Source organism: Urtica dioica, chromosome 9 (genome assembly GCF_054948205.1).
Source record: "Urtica dioica subsp. dioica isolate 48M chromosome 9, U.dioica_male_clone48M_v1_H2, whole genome shotgun sequence".
NCBI classification, from domain to species: Eukaryota; Viridiplantae; Streptophyta; class Magnoliopsida; order Rosales; family Urticaceae; genus Urtica; species Urtica dioica.
In genome coordinates this window covers 22,645,388-22,664,183 of record NC_142764.1, presented here as the reverse complement: position 1 = coordinate 22,664,183, position 18,796 = coordinate 22,645,388, and the positions used below count along the sequence as shown (strand labels likewise).

At 36.0% G+C, this 18,796-nt stretch overlaps 2 protein-coding genes across 2 annotated transcripts; one reads left to right on the top strand and one right to left on the bottom strand.

Moving 5' to 3' along the window:
- Positions 1-1,289: 1,289 nt before the first annotated feature.
- Positions 1,290-6,509, bottom strand: LOC149385877 (LRR receptor-like serine/threonine-protein kinase IOS1). Its single transcript, XM_089626437.1, has 13 exons — positions 6,419-6,509; positions 5,794-6,334; positions 5,207-5,691; positions 4,855-4,987; positions 4,677-4,748; positions 4,530-4,601; positions 4,353-4,433; positions 4,086-4,249; positions 2,694-2,899; positions 2,418-2,544; positions 2,226-2,282; positions 1,940-2,129; positions 1,290-1,801 (listed from the first exon to the last, which is right to left on the bottom strand). Exons 1-13 carry the CDS (start codon positions 6,507-6,509, stop codon positions 1,396-1,398), a joined length of 2,625 nt encoding a protein of 874 aa, XP_089482563.1. The 3' UTR covers positions 1,290-1,395.
- Positions 6,510-11,038: 4,529 nt separating this feature from the next.
- Positions 11,039-17,220, top strand: LOC149385876 (putative LRR receptor-like serine/threonine-protein kinase At1g05700). The gene is made up of 15 exons (XM_089626436.1): positions 11,039-11,138; positions 12,437-12,493; positions 12,566-13,109; positions 13,601-14,085; positions 14,186-14,324; positions 14,403-14,474; positions 14,548-14,619; positions 14,699-14,779; positions 14,865-15,028; positions 15,113-15,280; positions 15,338-15,375; positions 15,479-15,605; positions 15,727-15,789; positions 15,885-16,080; positions 16,685-17,220. The coding sequence occupies exons 1-15, from the start codon at positions 11,039-11,041 to the stop codon at positions 17,082-17,084; spliced, it is 2,706 nt and encodes a 901-aa protein (XP_089482562.1). The 3' UTR covers positions 17,085-17,220.
- The last annotated feature ends 1,576 nt before the right edge of the window (positions 17,221-18,796 follow it).

Sequence of the window (18,796 nt, the reverse complement as noted above, 5' to 3'; positions counted from 1 at the left end):
ATATTTTTACCAAAAAGAGGGGGAAAGTTGGCTGCTAAAATGTTTTCAGACTATGGGTGCGACTAAATCGCACCTAATAGTTTTGATAAAGTATTGGGTGCGACTTAGTCGCACCCAAAAGTTTTGACGGACTTTTGTGTGCGAAAATTCGCACCTAAAGTTAAAAAAATCAGCGAAAATTTTCCAATGCTTGTTTGAGTTTTTGGTGCGAAAAGTCGCACCTGAAAACCTCATTTGGTGCGAATTTTGGGTGCGAAAAGTCGCACCCGAATGTCTTCCGCACCGAAAAACAGTATTTGTAGTAGTGAGAAGAATCACGGCGGTGACGCCGCTGGAATAGGCGGCGTAAGTTTTAAGGACGCGAGAGGCGATCCAATTCCAGCTCAAAGATCTTGGATCGGAATCTCCGTCTTCGAATACCGGAGATATCGTGGACCTCGCGTGGTCGACGAATCTCAAAAAAGGATCGTCGTCTTGTTCGACCGCCATTGTTGAGGTGAGGAAGAAGTAAACGCTCCGGGAAGGGGACTCGGAGACCGGTTTGGGCGTCGACGAGCGCGGCGGCCGAGGGCGACGGAGGATTGGCGGTGGGCTGGAGAAGATGAAGTCGGCGACGGAGATCGGATAGGTTTCGGTGAGAGAGGGAATCGAAGCTTGAGGCTGTGGAAATGAGACTGAGTTTTGGGTGAGGGTAATTTTGGAACTGAAATAGCACTTGGGCTATTCTTTTAATTAATTCAAATTTGGGCGATTCCTTCAACAAAAATGGATCGATTGGGCTAGTAAGCTAATTCACCCTTAATTACGCTTATTACATTAAGAAGTTGTTCTTCGCATACTAATGTTGATGAGAAATTACAATATACTCATTGCTTGATGTAACATACCCATTTGTTGTACAAAGTCCACTCTCTACTTGTCCGTTCAATGTAACTATTCTACTTGTCGTACTTTTCATGGTTGCACAAGGTTCCAAAAAACCCTTACACCACTTTGTTTAAACATCACCCAAAAATTATGGGATATGAATTTCAAAAAAATTTCTTGTGCAAAATTAATCACTAAGGAAACGTAAAACACAATTAACCACGCACAAAAACCAAGATGGCACACATAAAATGTAACTAATTTTAAGATCGTAATGTATTTTATAAATAGAAGATGAAAACAGATATGTAAAACATGATGAGAAGGTAGTGATTTGAGACATCACATTGATAGACATTCCAATGCATCAGTAGATTTTGTTGAATTCGCAACCTAACAACAATTTCTGTAAGCTCGCTCGATGACCAAAGAATAGATTATTCAGTTCACGTGTGACCTTCTGTTTAGGGTTTTTCAAGAGTTGGGACAATTGAACCATCAAGACTCAAGAAAATATTGGCAGAATCTTTACCTGGCCGACGGATTGATGTCAGTGTCCAAATTTATGGAGATCGCTTCGATTGAATCCATGACACAAATATTCCTTCGAGCTTTTTCTAAACTCAAACACTCATTTAATTCACTCACTACCTCATTCATGTTAGGCCTATTACTGGCCAAAGAAGATAGACAAGCCATTGCTATCTCAACTGCTCTCCAAACAGAGTTGATATTAAAATCTCCAAGTAGTCTTGGATCAACAATGCTATTAATGTCTCCATTGTTTACCATGGCGGTTACCCAATCGCTTATGTGAATCCTGTCATTATTTGACCTACTAATAAATGCATGTCTTCTTGTGATTATTTGAAGAAGAACAACTCCGAAGCTATAAACGTCACTTTTCTCATTTAGCCTATTTGTGGTGTAGTATCTGCACCAAAAAAACGATTGAACCACTACATATGTGAGAGAACAATAGTGAACAAACAATAAAATTAATAGTTTTTAAAGCCATTTTATCTTTTCCTTCATTTTTCTTTTACATGAAATTAAGATCAATATCACATACTCAGGATCAAGGTAACCAGGCGTGCCAGCAACGACAGTGGAAAGATGAGTACCGCCATTGGTCGGAAAAACTCTGGAAAGCCCAAAATCGGCAAGTTTTGCTCGAAAATTTGTAGTTAATAAAATATTGGAGGCCTTCACATCTCTGTGCACGATTATAGGCTTGCAACCCTTGTGCAGATACTCCAATCCTGTAATATATGAATATTGAAAAATACATATCTTCAATTAAGGTTAAATTAGATTGTTGATATATCCAGGGTTCAAAAATAAATTAGTTGGCTAACCTTGAGCTGCATCAATTGCTATTTGAAGTCTTGCTTCCCAACTCAACTTTGTATCACCTACTTTAGATAATTTCATCACCATGTGCTCTTCAATTATTTTAAAATCCGTGTAACATATATAGATTTATGATTGCTTAGTCAAAAGAGCAAAAAAGGAGGATATGCAGAAAGACAATTAGTTGAAGCGCTAACCTGAGAGATGAGTCTCTAGGTTTCCATTGGCCATATGTTCATAAATGAGAGCCTTGTTTGTTCCTTCACTACAATACCCTATCAGAACAGTCAAGTTTCTGTGGTGGACTCTTACTAAAAGCTTAACCTGTTGTCAGAGCAGTGACCATAAAAAAGTGAGGAAGATCATGAACGAATGTGGAATAACGACATATCAGCTGTTACAAGCGTGAAAGGAGAAATATATTGCGAAAAAAATGTCTCGACATATTTAACAGGAATGATTGAGGCATATACCTCTGCTTGGAATTCATGAAAGCCTTGAGCTGATGAAGAAGAAAGCATCTTTACAGCTACTGGCGTAGTGTTGTCAATCAAACCATAGTAAACTGTCCCAAACCCGCCTTTCCCGAGAATTCTCTCAAAGTTCTTTGTCATTTTCTTTACGTCTGTAAATGTGAATATCCTGTTTTCGGATTCCACACCATCCATCGCGCTTACACCTAACCAATAAATTTATATAGAGAACTGATATAAATTGATGACGGAAAAAAAAATTTACGAAAAAAATAAGAGCACAAATTTCTGCGTGGATAATAAAACATATGGGTGCACACGGAGAGTAATATCTACTACAAATGTCGATATTGTAATTTAGTCAACGTTTCAAATATGTTTCAAATATAGTCACAAAATCTGATGTGACAAATTATTTTCTATTAATTTTTGTTATATTTTGGATATATGTATTATTAATTTCCACTAATGGCTAGTTTAGCAAAATTAAACCAAATGTTGGTTATGTATCAAAATTTGAGTTTGTATATGACTAGTTAGCTATAGAATCCTAATATAAATATGTTGGAAAACTTGTTACAATCCTTGACTACATACATGCGAAGGAGAAGAAATTTTTTATTTTTTGGTCCTCAAAAGTGGAGAAATATTAAGACTAGACTCCATAGTTGTAAAATATCTAAAATTAGACTTTTGATCCAAAATTGGACAAAAATATCATTTCAAGCCATTTTCCCTCTTTCACTCTCTCCCTCATTTCACTTAAAATGATTTTTTTTTTCAGATTTGAGATTCCGACACTCAACATGATAAAAAGGGTATGGTTTTCATCTTTATTTGGATCGATTTTGAAAAAATTAAGATTTTGAATTTGAGATTTTTTCGACGAAATATGGTGATTTAAGATGAAATCCGAAGAAATTCAAAGATTTTTTTTCCGATGAAATATGATGAAATTCAAAGATTTAAGATGCTTCCGATTATTTAAGATGATTTCCGATGAAATAGAAAGATTTAAAATGATTTTCGATGATTTTGGATGAAATTAAAAAATTTAAGAGGGAAAAATTGGTTGAAAAGATATTTTTGTCTGATTTTGGGTCGATACTCAAGTTTTACATATTTTACAACTATAGAGTTTAGTCTTGATATTTCTACAGTTTTGAGGCTCAAAAAATGAAATTCCTCAATGAGAAATTGACGAAATCACCCGAAAATGGGAACTGAAAAGGTTGGCCAAATATCATCTGATTTAGTCGTACCACAGGCTCTTCGAGCCCAACGAAAACCATTAGAATCAGCAAATTTAACAACAAAAAATGATATATGAAATATCACCTAGATATAGAGAAAAACAAATATAATGCATGTTATTGTAGTACATCTATGTACCTTGATTTTGTTTCTTTCTCCGTACTAAGAAAATGGCTGTAATTATTATCAACAGGAAGACCAGTCCACATATAGATGCTGCAATCGGGATCACAATGCTATTCTTCTTTGATCTACTATCGCATTGAGATGAGTCACATGAGCTTTGACCATTTCCTTCGAACCTGAAGGATCGACAAAGGGATTTATTCAAGAAGAAAGCGAGCAAATCTGATAGAAGAGAAAATATAGAAAATGTTCTTATGAATTTGTTGGATATAATAGCACCTTAGTAAAAGCGAACCATTCTTTGATCTTTCAATAAGCTTAGCCGGAAGAGGACCGGCCAGACTGTTTTTACTTAAGTTTCTGCAGGAAATATAAAACAAAATAAATTTTTCCCCAGAGTACAATAATATTTGTTAAAAGATAAAAGGGGAGTTCATAAATTTATCCGGTACTTACAAAACTTTCAAGTTTTCCAATGAAGCAAAAAACTCTGGAACTGAGCCAGTTAAGCTATTGTTTGACAAATCCCTATAAATTTCATGAGATTATGTTAAATTTGTATACCGACTTTCAAATTTATTCAAGAAAAAACAGAAATCTTACAGTGATTCAATCATAGTGAGTTTGGAGAGGTGTTCAGTTATATTGCCAGTTAGTCCACTGGAAGACAAGTCCCTATGTAGGAATAATTGCCATTCAAATGATCCATGAGTAATCATTTTGGATGGGCTAAAATATATATTGAAAAAAATACAAAAGAATAGATTTAGTAGTATCATACAAGGATGTAATTCTCGGAGAGTCATTGAAGCTGCAATTAAGGCCTGTCCACGTGTATTTTATCGGAACACAAGGATCTCCATTCCAGTTTCTCTCCAAACCGTAAGTTGACTTTATGCTATTCATGGCATTAACTGATAACAACATTTTCACAACCCATTTGAAACAGCTTTTGGCAATGTAATAGTTATAGGTACAAGTCACTGGTAATGCTGATACATACTAAAACTTAAACCAAAAGAATAAACATAGAGATAATAGTAAAAAAAAAAAAAGGTACTTGTGAGTAAAAATTATAATATCATAAAATCTCTCTCTTAGATCATAGTTAGTGATGAACATATTGTATCTACCTTCATCTTCGTTTGTTTCAGATTGCAAAAATTCCAGCTCCTTGTAGATTTCAACAGCGTTGAGGATGGGAGGGAGAGTTGAATTATGGAATGGTTCAATAGTGAATACATACACCATTTCTCCGGTGAAACCCTTTGCGCTGTAGAAAGTGTCGGAGGACAAGTATCGAGGAACGACAGGGCCGTGTAAAAGCTCTCCGTTGACTTTAATGTTCATAGCCCTGTACTGATCTTCTCGGAGCTCTTGGAGCTCAGCAATATGAGTGTACAAGTAATATCTCTCATGTACACTCTCCACATTTATATGGAATTCAATTGCTGCATTAACGCTTTTGTTTTTAGGCATAGCCGCGGTTCGCATCACTTTAGCCGGCGGCCAATACTCGGTGTGACTCTCTCTGTCCACCGTCAGATTCGTTGTTAATGTCGTCCAGTATACACTATCCACGGCTTCCCAGCCTCGATCATAAACATCGTCTGGATATCTACAAATTCAAATGCGCAAGAAAATACGTAGAAAACATCTTTGTCAAAAATAATATCCTAATAGTCTGTTATTTTAATAAAACTGCCACATGAGAACTTACCGGTAGGTTCCATTTTTGTCGGATACTAGATTCTTACGCGTAAATGTAGATAATGCGACAGAGCCGGGAATCTCGTACATAGAGTTCAATAGCGGCCTCAGCTGTATGGTATTCACGAAAGGAGTTCCTGATCCGGTGTTAACAAGGCATACGTGGACATAGTCTCGCTGAGGGGTGTGTATGATCTGGCTCAACGAGCTATCAGAGACCGATGTGATGGACACAGAGTCCCAGAAATTAACTCCGACGTGTAAATCAAAGTGGGGTCTTCTATTTTGGTTGTCGTAGTCTCCGTACAGGAAAGACGCGACAATTAAATATTTTGTGCCCTTCACTACATTTATTTTGTAACAGTTTCGGATTCCTTCGGGGAAGCTCCTGAGATGTATCATCTGCTGTTGGAATCCGACTCCGTGTTCAGGTAGTACTCTTCTGCCCACTCCGGTGCTGATGAACGGAGCGTCCGATACGTAATTTAGTTCTGTGGTTGACTCTGTATAGTTTAAACCAGCAGGGAGACCACAGTCCAGGGTAATAAACGCTGTGCCAATAATAATTGTATGATTAGAAAAGCAATAGAAATTGCCCTCAAAATAATAACTGAGAAAGAGATAGTTGAATTTGCCTGATTGATCTGGATTCTGTCCATTAACAAGATATAGATGAGCAAGAAGAACGACCGAAGTGAAAATGAAAATAGATTCTGGCGATTCCATTTTGCCTCGTTTACAATCCCAGGAGCAGAAATCTACGGGGTATTGATGTTTATCTTTTATGAAGATGTATCTTTGAAGAAATAAGTGCATGTACCAAGCTATTCTTTTTATTACATATCATAAAATAAGGACTACTTTAGCATATATAACTACGTCAATAATGTACAGTTGCACATGTTTATGAAATATTAATCAAACTAAAAGATATAAAGTAAAGAGGGCCAAGTCAAAGACGACATCATACTTGTTTACAGCCCATTTGAGTCGTTTGTTATTCGCTTATGCGAAATTCTAGCACATCATGATATTCTTTACAAAGTTAGGAATAGTATAAAACAAAACGATTCATGGTGTATTTAATTGGGCATTTATGAAACCTTAATACTTTCTACCTAGTTAGAAAAGCTCTGATGCCTTTTGTACTAGGCATAACAATATTATAATGTAATCTATAAACAAGAACTTATATTAGTTTATTGTAGGTTTATACTTGTCACTGATAATCCCATAATCCAAGAGAAATCTCACTTTTAGCTTACAAATAGAACATATTGATCCGTAGATTTTGATTATTATATACCGATATGTAGTCAAAATTGTTATCAACAATCAAGTTCAAATTATATGAATTATTTTCAACTAATAACCTCATCTGACAAAATCATCCAATACTTGATGAGGCCCAAATATACACGTGTCTGTGTGTCTTCGTTAATTTCTTTGTTTTCGCAATCACTTTCTTTACCTTTTTCTTCTCCAGCGTGACTCCGAAAGCAGTTAGGGCTTCTTAGTTTGATCCACATCGGAGGAGGTGGGAAGAGAGTACTTATGATGCCATGGACTCATTATATAACAACGCCAGTGCAACTAGGCATTAAAGTAAACTCTAAAAGTTACCCAGTAAAACTTATATCAAGGTATTACGAACTTTACAGTCTTCGGATCTATTAATGAATCGTTCTAATTGAAGTACCGTTTACTTAGTAGCTAGCTAAAGCCAAAGCCATGGATAGGTATCACCTTGTTTACTTTTATTTTTCTTTTTTCAAACCAAATATCGTCAATATTGACAAAAATAAATAAATATTATTTGGGAATAAATATTACTGTAAGACCGTTCAACCGTTGTCCAAAAATAAAGTAGATTTGCTGATTATTATTAGGCCTGTGCACGGTCCGGTCCGGTCCAAAACCGGCCAAAAAACCGGACCGGACCGTTCAACACGGTTCAAAAAAACCCAAACCGGACCGGACCAAAAAACTGTAAAAACCGGACCGGACCGTTTTAAATCATCTAGACCGGACCGCACCGTTTTGAACCGTTTGGACCGGACCGGACCGTTTTGGACCGTTGGACCGTTTTGAACCGTTTTACATAATTAAAAAAAAATAAAAACCATTAACTTTCCACCAAAACACAAACATATAGTCATATATGGGAGTTAAATACATGCACAAATGTTTAATTTGGCTAATTGGACATTAATTTTTTTTTTTTTTATAAATAAACCGGTCCGGTCCGGTTTAACGGTTTTTTTTTTTAAAAACCGGACCGGACCGTTTGCATTGAGTAAACCGGACCGAACCGGACCGGACCGGGAAAATAAAAAACCGTTTTAAACCGGACCGGCGGTCTAAAAATCACCGGTTCGGTCCGGTTTACGGTTTTTGCGGTTTTTTTGCGCCACTCTAATTATTATTATTATTGTATAATTGTATGTTATAGAATTTACAAACCTTGTTCTATGTTCTCATTTTATTTTATAGTTATCATTATCAGCACTGTTTCCGGATCGTGAAGATAATTGTAAAATAATTAAAGCTTCTTAAGCTACATATATAATTAAATATCTGTTTGTGCACAATAACCCGCCACATTATTTTGACCAATATATTGATGAATGGATCTTAATTGATATCATCTTATAAAGGATGCATTTACTACTATTTACAACAATAGCAAAAGATACTGTGAACATTAACTTCAGACTAAGTTACTAACGCACATGAAGTTATGTCCCATAAAACGTTGTTTGTTAGCAAAAGACTAATGAAGATAATTGTCTTTTCTTCTTCTTCATTCAATCTCACATCTAAATCCTAAATCTATAAGGCAGATTTTTTACACTATTGTAAATTTTGTCTTGATGGATCGTCTACCAAAGAGCTCCGCAATGCTGTAGCAAACCTTAATAAAAGGATTTCATTTGAATATATTTGTAATTTTGTGTACATATTGCTCTCATTTGTTGTTATATGTTTTCTTATTGATTTGTACATATTTTCTAAATTATTATTGGTCTCCTCTATGTTGTTTCCTTCAAAGTACGTATTTATTAGCTGTACAAGTCATAGAAACCGGAATGTCCATGTTAAGTTGGTTCTTTTTGTATTGTATTTTCTTATCTTCGAACTTTTATTTAAGGAAGTTTGACTAAGACTAGTCAATCAGAAACAAAAAAATTTCAAAATAATAAATGTTTAGTTTATTTTGCGAAATATCTAATAAACCACATTAACCAACTTGATCAAACAAAAATATTCCTCATTGAAATGAAGGGTTACCAAATATAGATTAATTAACACAAATAAAATAAATAAATGGAAAACATTATAATAAATAACTCTTCCATTAAGTAATTAAAATATTCCCTAAAAATATTACGAGATCTTCAGTATCGATCATCACCGCCGTTGATTTTGCTCGCCATTTACCCTTGCCGCCGCGAACAAACCTAAAAAGCTTCACCGTGGCGTCGATTTAGTCTTACAATTTTTTTATTTTCAGTTTCTTACACAAATTTAACATTAACTCAAATAAACACAAATTTACTAGACATTTACATGGATATACTAACATTAACGCACATTTTTTATATATTAACACAAATAAACACAAATATACCAAAATTAACAATAATTAATGATTAATAACTGCAAAAAAAAAAAAAAAAAAAAAAAAAAAAAAAAAAAAAACCTAGAAAAAAATTTGTAAACACATAAATACCAACATAACACAAATTTACTCGCAATTAACACAAAAATACTGCAAATAAACACAAAAACAACGATATAACACAAATTTACATAGAACTTATTACAAGTAAACACATTAATTCAAGCATGAAAAAAATAGCAACAAAACAATCTCTTGATATTGAATTCCAAGGAAGAGATTTGTAGCCTCCTCGAGCACGTAAAGGGGGTCAGTCTAGATCAGGTTCATTAGGGTTAGGCTTTTGAGGAACCGACACGATCCGGCGAGCTAATCGCCAAACCCCTCGTCGAGCCAGACAGGGAGTCCGATCAATGTCATGGAGTTGTTCCTGAGATCGCGTTGGGGAATTTTGACGAGGCTTTGGTCGTGGCTGTTGCGATATTTCCGTATGAAAGTGCACGTAGTCGCCCAAGTAGTATAATCGTAAGAACGAGTCGATCCCACGAGGACTATGCTTAATCGAAACTTAACTAACTAGCAACGAATTGAATTCAAGAATAACAAGGTGATTATTAGCTAAAAACAAGAATTTAAATAAAAGCACAAAATAAACGTGGATGAACAGATATGTAGAAGGCAAGGGCAACGGTTTCGCTAAACTCTCCTATGGTCGAGACTTCTAGAATTACGCACGGTTTTTCAGTTCTCTCTCTTCACTAATCACGCTTACATAATTATATTGTTAATTCTCTCTCGAGCATCTAACAATCTATGTCAATACCGATTTTTATCTCTCGATCTCAAACCCTAAAAATACGACAAGCATTACAAACAATAATGTACACACGACTCCATAGAAGCCTAACTATCTCTAATTTAGTAATGTACTACGGTGAAATAATTCTTATGCACGATCAACCTAATCTTTTTCAAGCATCAAGTCAATCCAAAAAATCATGAATGAGGTCATGAATCTCAAACAAGCAATAAGCACGAAATTAATTCAACCGATAGAGAAGAAGAACGTGAAAAATACTTCAATTAATAAATAATGAATACACAACCATAATCAAGCAAAACTAAGTCGTTACCCTTAAGGGGTTCGGTTCATGGCGATGAGAGTAACAGAATCACAAAGAAATAAAATAGACCACGAAAACTAAATTGAAACAATTAAACATAAACAGGAGTTCCAAGGAATAGATATAGAAGAAAAAACGTTGAATTCGCGGTTGTCAATCGCGACGAACGGTGGTCTTCTTCTCTGGTTAATTCTTCTCTCCAACAAGAAAATTAAAAAGAAAAACCTAAAATTGAAGTAAAAAGAGGCTTATATGTGTTTTATAAGACTCTAGGTCTGATTACATAAATTTCCATCTAATCTTTGGAGGGATCTGAGTCATGAAAACTAATCCGACGGCTCAAAACGATTAAAAAATCGTTAATCTCATGTTTTGCGTGACGGGACCTTGTGCCGCGCAGAATGACAGCCGCAACGCTAGGGGCACACTGCGCGGAGCGATCGAAGTGGCGCGCGGTGCGCTTCGAGACTTTTAGGAAGCGTGAGGACCACGCATAACGCTCGGAGATGATGCACAAGCCTCAAGCGACGCACATAGGGCAGTGCGAGGTTGACAATGCAAGTAGTACGCGGTGCGAGGTTGACAATGCGAGTAGTGCGCAGAACGTGTGTATTGATCAGAGATCGATTGCATACTCCGCGCATCGCGCGAAGGGGAGTGCGTGGTGCACGGAGTTCTAGCCTTTTGTCTCTTCACGTCTCGTGCTCCGTTTTGACTTTGATTGCTTCGTTTTATCAGAAAATGACTCCAAACAGCTTATAGAGGCTCTTTTACTTCTTTGAACATGTAAATCATCATAATCCTACTAAAATCATCAAAAATATGTGAGAGCTAGATTTAAGCCCGGAAATATGAGTTTAAAGCGTACAAAACGCACCTATTAACGGTGGAGAGGAAGATCGAGGTTAGGGCTTGGTGCGTGTCTTGACTTTCTTCATCTTCAGATCCTCCTCGCCCGAAGAAGGAGGCAGATTGGATTCGCTGAAAGATGAGGATCACTTCATGGCTTTTCCTCTTTTTTTCCGCATTTCTATTTATCCAAGTCTATACTAAAAGCTCAATATATACATTAATAACAAATTGCATATCAAAAGAATATGTTATAGGACTCAAATAATGTATGTAATAGACCCGTGTACATATGTATATATAGAAAGAGAGATAAATGTGGAGAACAATAAACTACACCAAATATTTAATCGATTTAAACAAAAGAAACTGATTCAAATAACAAAAAGGCAAGATTGGAATTCAAGTTTTGAATTAGTTGCCACATCATCAAAATTGACTATTTTGCTTAAAATCTTGAAACGTTGTCTACTTTGCAATATCAACGTTTGAGGTTGGCTAGTCCGTCTAATTTTTCTTATTTTAATCTATCTAATATTAGTTATATATTAAGAAGAATTATAAACAAATCAATGTATAACGTCTGTTCTTCATACAATATTGTATATAGTCATGAATCAGACGTTAATCATGAAGCCGCCAGGGAAAATTCTATAGTACCATGAAAACTTATATATTCTTATACATTACAGACATAATTTGTTGACAAAGCATGCATGCACGTTCAAGAAATAATAATTATATTGGATAACATGTTTGATCAAGCCTGGCGTGCAGAAACTTAGACCTAAAACCTATAATAGAGAATTCCGCAAACCAAGCTAATCATGTTACATATTGCTCGTTCTATTTTGTCTTTTGCGTGGTCTCGTAATGGACAAGAACAAAGAAGTGTTTTACATATCTATATCTAAGAGAATCTTATGAGAGTTCTGGGAATGGTTTTCCTCTATAATAGTAAAATTTTATATTACTAGTAACATTTCCTAATTTCTGATCTAAAAAATGTCCAGGAATTAGAAGATGAACCATGTTGAAACTGTTTCATTTTGTTACAGTTTTTCTTGCTGTGTACAATGCTCACTTATTTGTTGCTCATGCTCAAGTCCAATCAGGTAAAATATTATAGATATGAAGATCATGCTAAGCGCTAACTAAAACTGGTTTCCTCTATCTTCCTCTTTCAGGATTCATCAGCCTAGACTGTGGGCTGCCTGAAAATGTAACCTACACAGATAATACAACAGAAATAAATTACATCTCCGACGCTGCTTTCATACAGAGCGGTGAAACTAGGATTATATCGTCAGAGTATGAACTCATAACCCAACAAGTACATGGAACAACTCTTAGAAGCTTTCCCGAAGGACTCAGAAATTGTTACACAGCCAACACTGAAAAAGGAATCGAGTACCTTATCCGGGCAACGTTTTTATATGGAAACTACGATGGGAGAAATATGACTCCGGAGTTCGAACTCAACTTGGGACCCAACTTTTGGGACACCGTCAAATTTGAGGGAGCTTCAAAATCCGTCGTAAAAGAGGTCGTTCATCTTCCTGTGCGAAACTATATCCATGTGTGCCTCATCAACACCGGATCTGGGACGCCTTTTCTCAACACGCTTGAGCTCCGACCAATGAGAAATGCAAGTTACGGTGCAAAATCCGAGTTTTCGTTGGCGCTCGTCTTTCGAAGGGATATTGGGTCACCCAGCAAGCATGAATACAGGTAAGTATGAGTACATTTTTGGGTTAAGTTTAAATTAAGGGTCTATTAGGTAAATAGCCAACTTAAACGTTTGATATTGCTAAATAGTCAACGTTTGGTAAATCTTAGGTAAATAACAATTTTTATGTATTTACAGACGTAAATCTTAGATAAATAGTCACATCTCCATATATTAGGTCACCTCCATATATATATTTGGTAAATCTTTTGTTAAACTAATTCAAAAGATAGTTTAAACATCCTTGGGTTCATAAGATTTCACAAACTAAAGTAGCTTATTTATAATTAGTGTTGAAAGTATAAAAATGATCGTTCAAAAATTGTATCAATGTAATAAACTTAGAGTTATATATTTAATATGGTAAAACGCACATGCGAATGTAAATTTTCTCTAAACTCAAGGATACATTTGATATTTTTCCTTAAATCAAAAGATATAGTCTCCTATATTCAATGAAAAAAGAAAAACAAAATTTACATTCCGCCTTCAGGTATCCATATGATGCTTTCGATCGTTTATGGACTCCACACAACCAGCCGGAATGGAAAATATTGTTGTCTCCCAAGCCGGGCGAAGCTGGAGGCATCATGAACTTCAGGCTTCCAAATATCATCATGGAGAATGCTGCGACGCCAATGAATGAAAGCGAACCAATCCGAATCCAATGGAATAGCACCGATGAATACAATGAGTACTACGTTTACATGCACTTTGCCGAGATCAAGGATCTTAAAGCAAATGAGTCCCGGGAATTCTACATCAATAATTTCGACAAACACCGACGCTGGGGCGGACCGGTTAGACCTACGAACTTGTTTTCAAACACTATCTACTCGGGTACACCGATTACCGGAGAACTCAACTACACTTACACGATCGAGAAGTCGGAGAATTCGACTCAGCCACCGATTTTGAACGCGATTGAGCTTTATATGGCCGTTGATCATTTGAAATTAGACACGGAGGAAAAGGATGGTAACTTTATATTCCTTTGTGTTTATATAGTTCAGATTTCATAAATGGAATTACTAACTGATTTGCCTATGGGAATTATTTATTGTTTATACGAAATTAGTTGATGCAATGGTGAAGATAAAGTCTACTTATAGAGTGAAGCGAAACTGGGGAGGCGATCCATGTCTACCGGTGCAATACATATGGACAGGATTGAATTGTAGCATTGACGCTGTTAATGCTCCCAGAATCACATCCCTGTATGTTCCTTTTCGCCCACATTATTACTTTTTAATTGAAACTTATATTTTCATATCTTTGTATTCTACATGTACCAGGGATCTTTCTTCTAGCGGATTGACCGGTGAAATATCTACTCATATAGCTAATCTCAACATGTTACGTTCATTGTAAGAATTGTATTCAAGCTATTTTAAATTGAATTAGCTGGAGTTCTATCTCAATGCGTTTAAATCATTTCAGGGATTTGTCAAACAACAGCTTAACAGGATCGGTGCCTAATTTCCTGACGCAGTTGCCAAATTTGAGAGTCCTGTATGTCATATAGAAAAAGAGATGTAAAAATTCCTGTATAAAGATTCTTCGAGATTGAATATTTGAATCTCCTTTGCAGAAATTTGGCTAAGAACAACCTAACAGGCGTAGTTCCACCGAAACTCATTGAAATGTCACAATCGGGTTCTTTAGCCCTAAGGTAAAAATTATTTTGTTTAATAGTATTATACTATAATTTACATTTTGAACGATAACATTTTCATAATAATTATGGCGATATGTAGTGTTGAAGGAAATCAAAATTTATGTGCCTCGTCTATATGTAATGACAAGAAAAAGAGCAACGGTGGTGGTGTGGGTCGGATTGTCGCGTCAGTTTTTGGATCCTTTGTTGCATTGGCAATAGCAATTGGTTTAATTATAGTTTTCCGGAAAAAAAGAAAACAAGGTACGTACGCTCATTCATTTTGATCATATATATATAATGATAAACCTGCCTATCCTTGACTACATGGATTGTAAAATAAATCAGGACATAACGATAGAATGGATTCATTCAAATCACGAAAACGGAAGTTTTCCTATAATGAGATAGTTAAGATCACGAAGAACTTCAGTAGGGTTTTGGGTAAAGGCGGATTTGCGACGGTTTACCATGGCATTTTAGACGATGGTATCGAAGTGGCTGTGAAGAAGATTCGTGTTCAGAAGGGAAAGGGAAATCAAGTGCAATCCGAAAACGGGAATAGAAAAAAAGACGAGGTTGAAGAACAATATCGGCAATTTCAAGCGGAGGTGCGTATTTTTTTATTATATGCACAATTCTTGGGGACTCTTTTTTTTCACATGTCGTACAAACGTAAGAAATGATTTTTTTTTTTTTTTTTTTCAATTACAGGTCAAGGTTCTTTTGACGGTTTACCACGGAAACTTAACGAGCCTTATTGGATACTGCAGTCAAGGAGTTGAAAGAATACTTATATATGAGTACATGGCCAATGGAGACTTAGAGTCGCACCTTTCAGGTTTCTTCTTATTGTTTCTATAAAAACAATTTATATATATATATATATATAGATAGATAGTTATATATACTTATGTTTTATATCTTGATTTTAATGCTAGCTCCTTATTCTTTGTTATTAGATAAACAAAGCGAGATCATGACTTGGGAAACAAGACTTCAAATAGCTGTTGACTCTGCACAAGGTGAATAATAATTTATTCCATTTGGGGGAAAGCTAGCCTAACTTCATAAATTATTAATTTTTTTTCTTTTTTCCTTTGATTATAATAAAATGTAGGGTTGGAGTATCTACACAGTGGGTGCAACTTGTCTATAGTCCACAGAGATATCAAAATGGCAAACATCTTAATATCCGCGGATTATCGAGCGAAACTTGCGGATTTTGGGTTATCAAAGTTCTTCTTAACCGAAGACGGTACCCATATATCCACAATGCATATTGCTGGAACCCCTGGATATATTGACCCAGACCTGTAAGTCTCTTCATATGATCTATTCGAAAATAAACCGTGTAATACTTTAAAATTTAAACTGTTTCATTTTGGTACTTGTTTAAACTTCAAGAAGATATTTTTAATTAGCACTTTACTTCAATATATAAGTCAACATTTTCGAAAATGAGAATTCTAAATTTATGAGTGCAATTTTAGAAACATCTTCTTTCTTTGGTGACACAAGTTCGGTCAGTCCTCCAAAGAAAACAATATGTGTATATATACACATATATTTCTACCTATTCATCAATGATAGCACCTTTCCTAGCTCTTTTCTAATGTAATTGACTTAAGGAGTTTTCTAGTATTAGATCATAAACATTAAGTTTGGAGAAAAATTCTATAGCCAATTACCACTTTAGATTATAATTGTGAAACTAAAATCTTAAGCATTTGGTTCCATTTTTATAACTAGTGGAGATGCCTTATATTTATACTAAGCTAAGAATAGAAAATAAATATTGTATGAAATTATTCCCTAATCTCTCTTATTGTCCTCCAACCAAAAAAAAATAAAAATAAAAGTTCTTTTCAACAACCAGGAGGAAAATATTTAAATTTCTTTTTATTTTATGCAAATCAGGTTGGCAAACAACGGCATGCTAAACGAGAAAAGCGACGTATACAGCTTTGGAGTGGTGCTCTTACAGATAATCTCGGGTCGTCCCACGATGAGCAGAGACAATCAAGGCGAGAGGATCCACTTAAGCGAATGGGTGGGTTTAATGCTTGATAATGACAAGATAAAAAGAATGGTGGATGAGCGTCTATGCGGAGATTATGATATCAACTCGGTTTGGAAAGCAGTTGAGATCGCCATGGCCTGTGTATCTACGTCGTCCCCTAATAGGCCGAATATGACTAAAGTGGTGATTGTACTAAGAGAGTGTTTGGAGTTGGAAAAAACTCGGAAGAGGACTCGTGATTCAAGAGATTCAAGCCGTGAGATCTTATCTCTGAATACAAGTAATTTTGACATTTGACACCCTCGGCTCCCAGCAGACTAATAGGTTTTTTTTTTTAAATATATAAATAATATATTGATTCTGTTACTATATGTTTATAGGGCAGATGTATGAATTTTACGCCTTAAAACAAAAGGCTTACTTATTTATTATTATTGGGAATTCTAAATGTAAAAATATATGGAAGGCAGTGGAGGCTGTATACAAGTGAGATTACTTCATGTTCCGTACTTTCCTACGTTAAGATCCGTGTATATGTTTCGTTCCTACTTTTATTCCCTTGCCTTATTAATATCCATCGTTAATTATTTGTAGTTCCTTCCTTTTCTCTTTTTTCTGCTCTAGGTTACTGAAGTTTTTCACTTGTCGTTTGAAATCAATTTATGAAACTATAAATAATTTTGCACTTGTAATAGTAATTTGCGCAGCAATTTTTGCTTATTATAACCAAATTTCAACATAACAGCCGTACTTATAATTCGGGCACATGCAGTTTGAGGATAGGACTGTATACTCAATCTTACTAACTTTTCTTAGACTTTATAGTTATATAAAACGATGATAGTTTATATAAATAAATTACGATTAGTTAACTGTGAAAAACTTACACTTATTATTTTAGTAAATAAATATTAGTATACTTATTATGCCGGCTTTACCAATGGAGAAAAGTGATCATCCAACTTACAAGAACACATGAAGGCAATGGGCTCACCCATCTAGCCAAGCCTTATGCCCAAATGACCAACCGAAACATAAGCCAAAAAATAAATCCAAGCCTTAGTCTCAAAATCAAGTCCAAATCATCACAAGGAATAAGAGCAAAATATCGCACATGCATGCCTATCTACATCCGCCCGTCCACTCATCTACGCACTCATTCAGCCTGACCATATGGGCTTGTCTGTATTTGTTCATGGTTCATCTACACCCTTTTCAGGCTCGGCCAAGAGGCCTGAACCCCAGGCTGTCCGAGTCGTCCCCACACATTTAAGAGGCCCCGCTACATCGGCGTTGGCACCAACAATGTCCACCATGTATGCTTTGCCTGTCCTAACCTTGCCCGTGCAAGCACCGGCATTGTCTAGCTTGTCCGCTCTGTTCCATTTGGCCATAAATCGTTTACGCCATGTCTAGCCTATCCTCTGTGGCATGTCCCCACCTCGCCCACGTCAGCATATTGGCGTTGTCCGGCTTGTTCTGTCCCATTTAGCCTTGGATAGTCTATGCCACATCCAACCTATCCGTCTTGGCCCATTCTTATCCCGTAGGCGCCAACACTGGCGTTGTCTAGCTTGTCCAACTCCGTCTCGTTTTCCATTGGATCGTCTGTGCTCAGCCTCTGAAATGAGTACTTATCAACCTATCATTAGAACATGATAATATGAATGTTAAGATTTTGTGGTGACTATAAAATTCTCTCAACGAGACTTTCAAAATATTTGTTCATTTTAACACTCTTTTCCGTGGTGACAAAGATTCATGAAATGGAAGCGACCTTCATCGCTCGGTCACCATGAATATCATACACATCAAGACCATGACATTCGTCAACACATCGCCTTGAAGACATTAGATATTTCCACAAATGTGGCCGTCATCGGTTAACGCCGTGAAAGCCTTGGCAAAATTATCGAAATTGGAAAGCACAAAGGCAGCTCTAGCTTATTCATAAGGGCTTGCACCAAGGTTATCCTTTTCTTGTCAGAAAACGTTTGGCACACAAAGCC

Bases quoted from the DNA above. Each gene is read 5' to 3' on its own strand.
- LOC149385876 (XM_089626436.1), top strand. From the start codon at position 11,039: ATGCACAAGCCTCAAGCGACGCACATAGGGCAGTGCGAGGTTGACAAT. The intron at 14,086-14,185 runs GTAACTTTATAT...ATACGAAATTAG, and splicing joins AGACACGGAGGAAAAGGATG to TTGATGCAATGGTGAAGATA. The intron at 15,281-15,337 runs GTGTTCAGAAGG...ATAGAAAAAAAG, and splicing joins AGTGGCTGTGAAGAAGATTC to ACGAGGTTGAAGAACAATAT.
- LOC149385877 (XM_089626437.1), bottom strand. From the start codon at position 6,509: ATGGAATCGCCAGAATCTATTTTCATTTTCACTTCGGTCGTTCTTCTT. The intron at 4,749-4,854 runs GTATGATACTAC...ATTCCTACATAG, and splicing joins TCTCCGAGAATTACATCCTT to GGACTTGTCTTCCAGTGGAC. The intron at 4,250-4,352 runs GTGCTATTATAT...TCGATCCTTCAG, and splicing joins AATGGTTCGCTTTTACTAAG to GTTCGAAGGAAATGGTCAAA.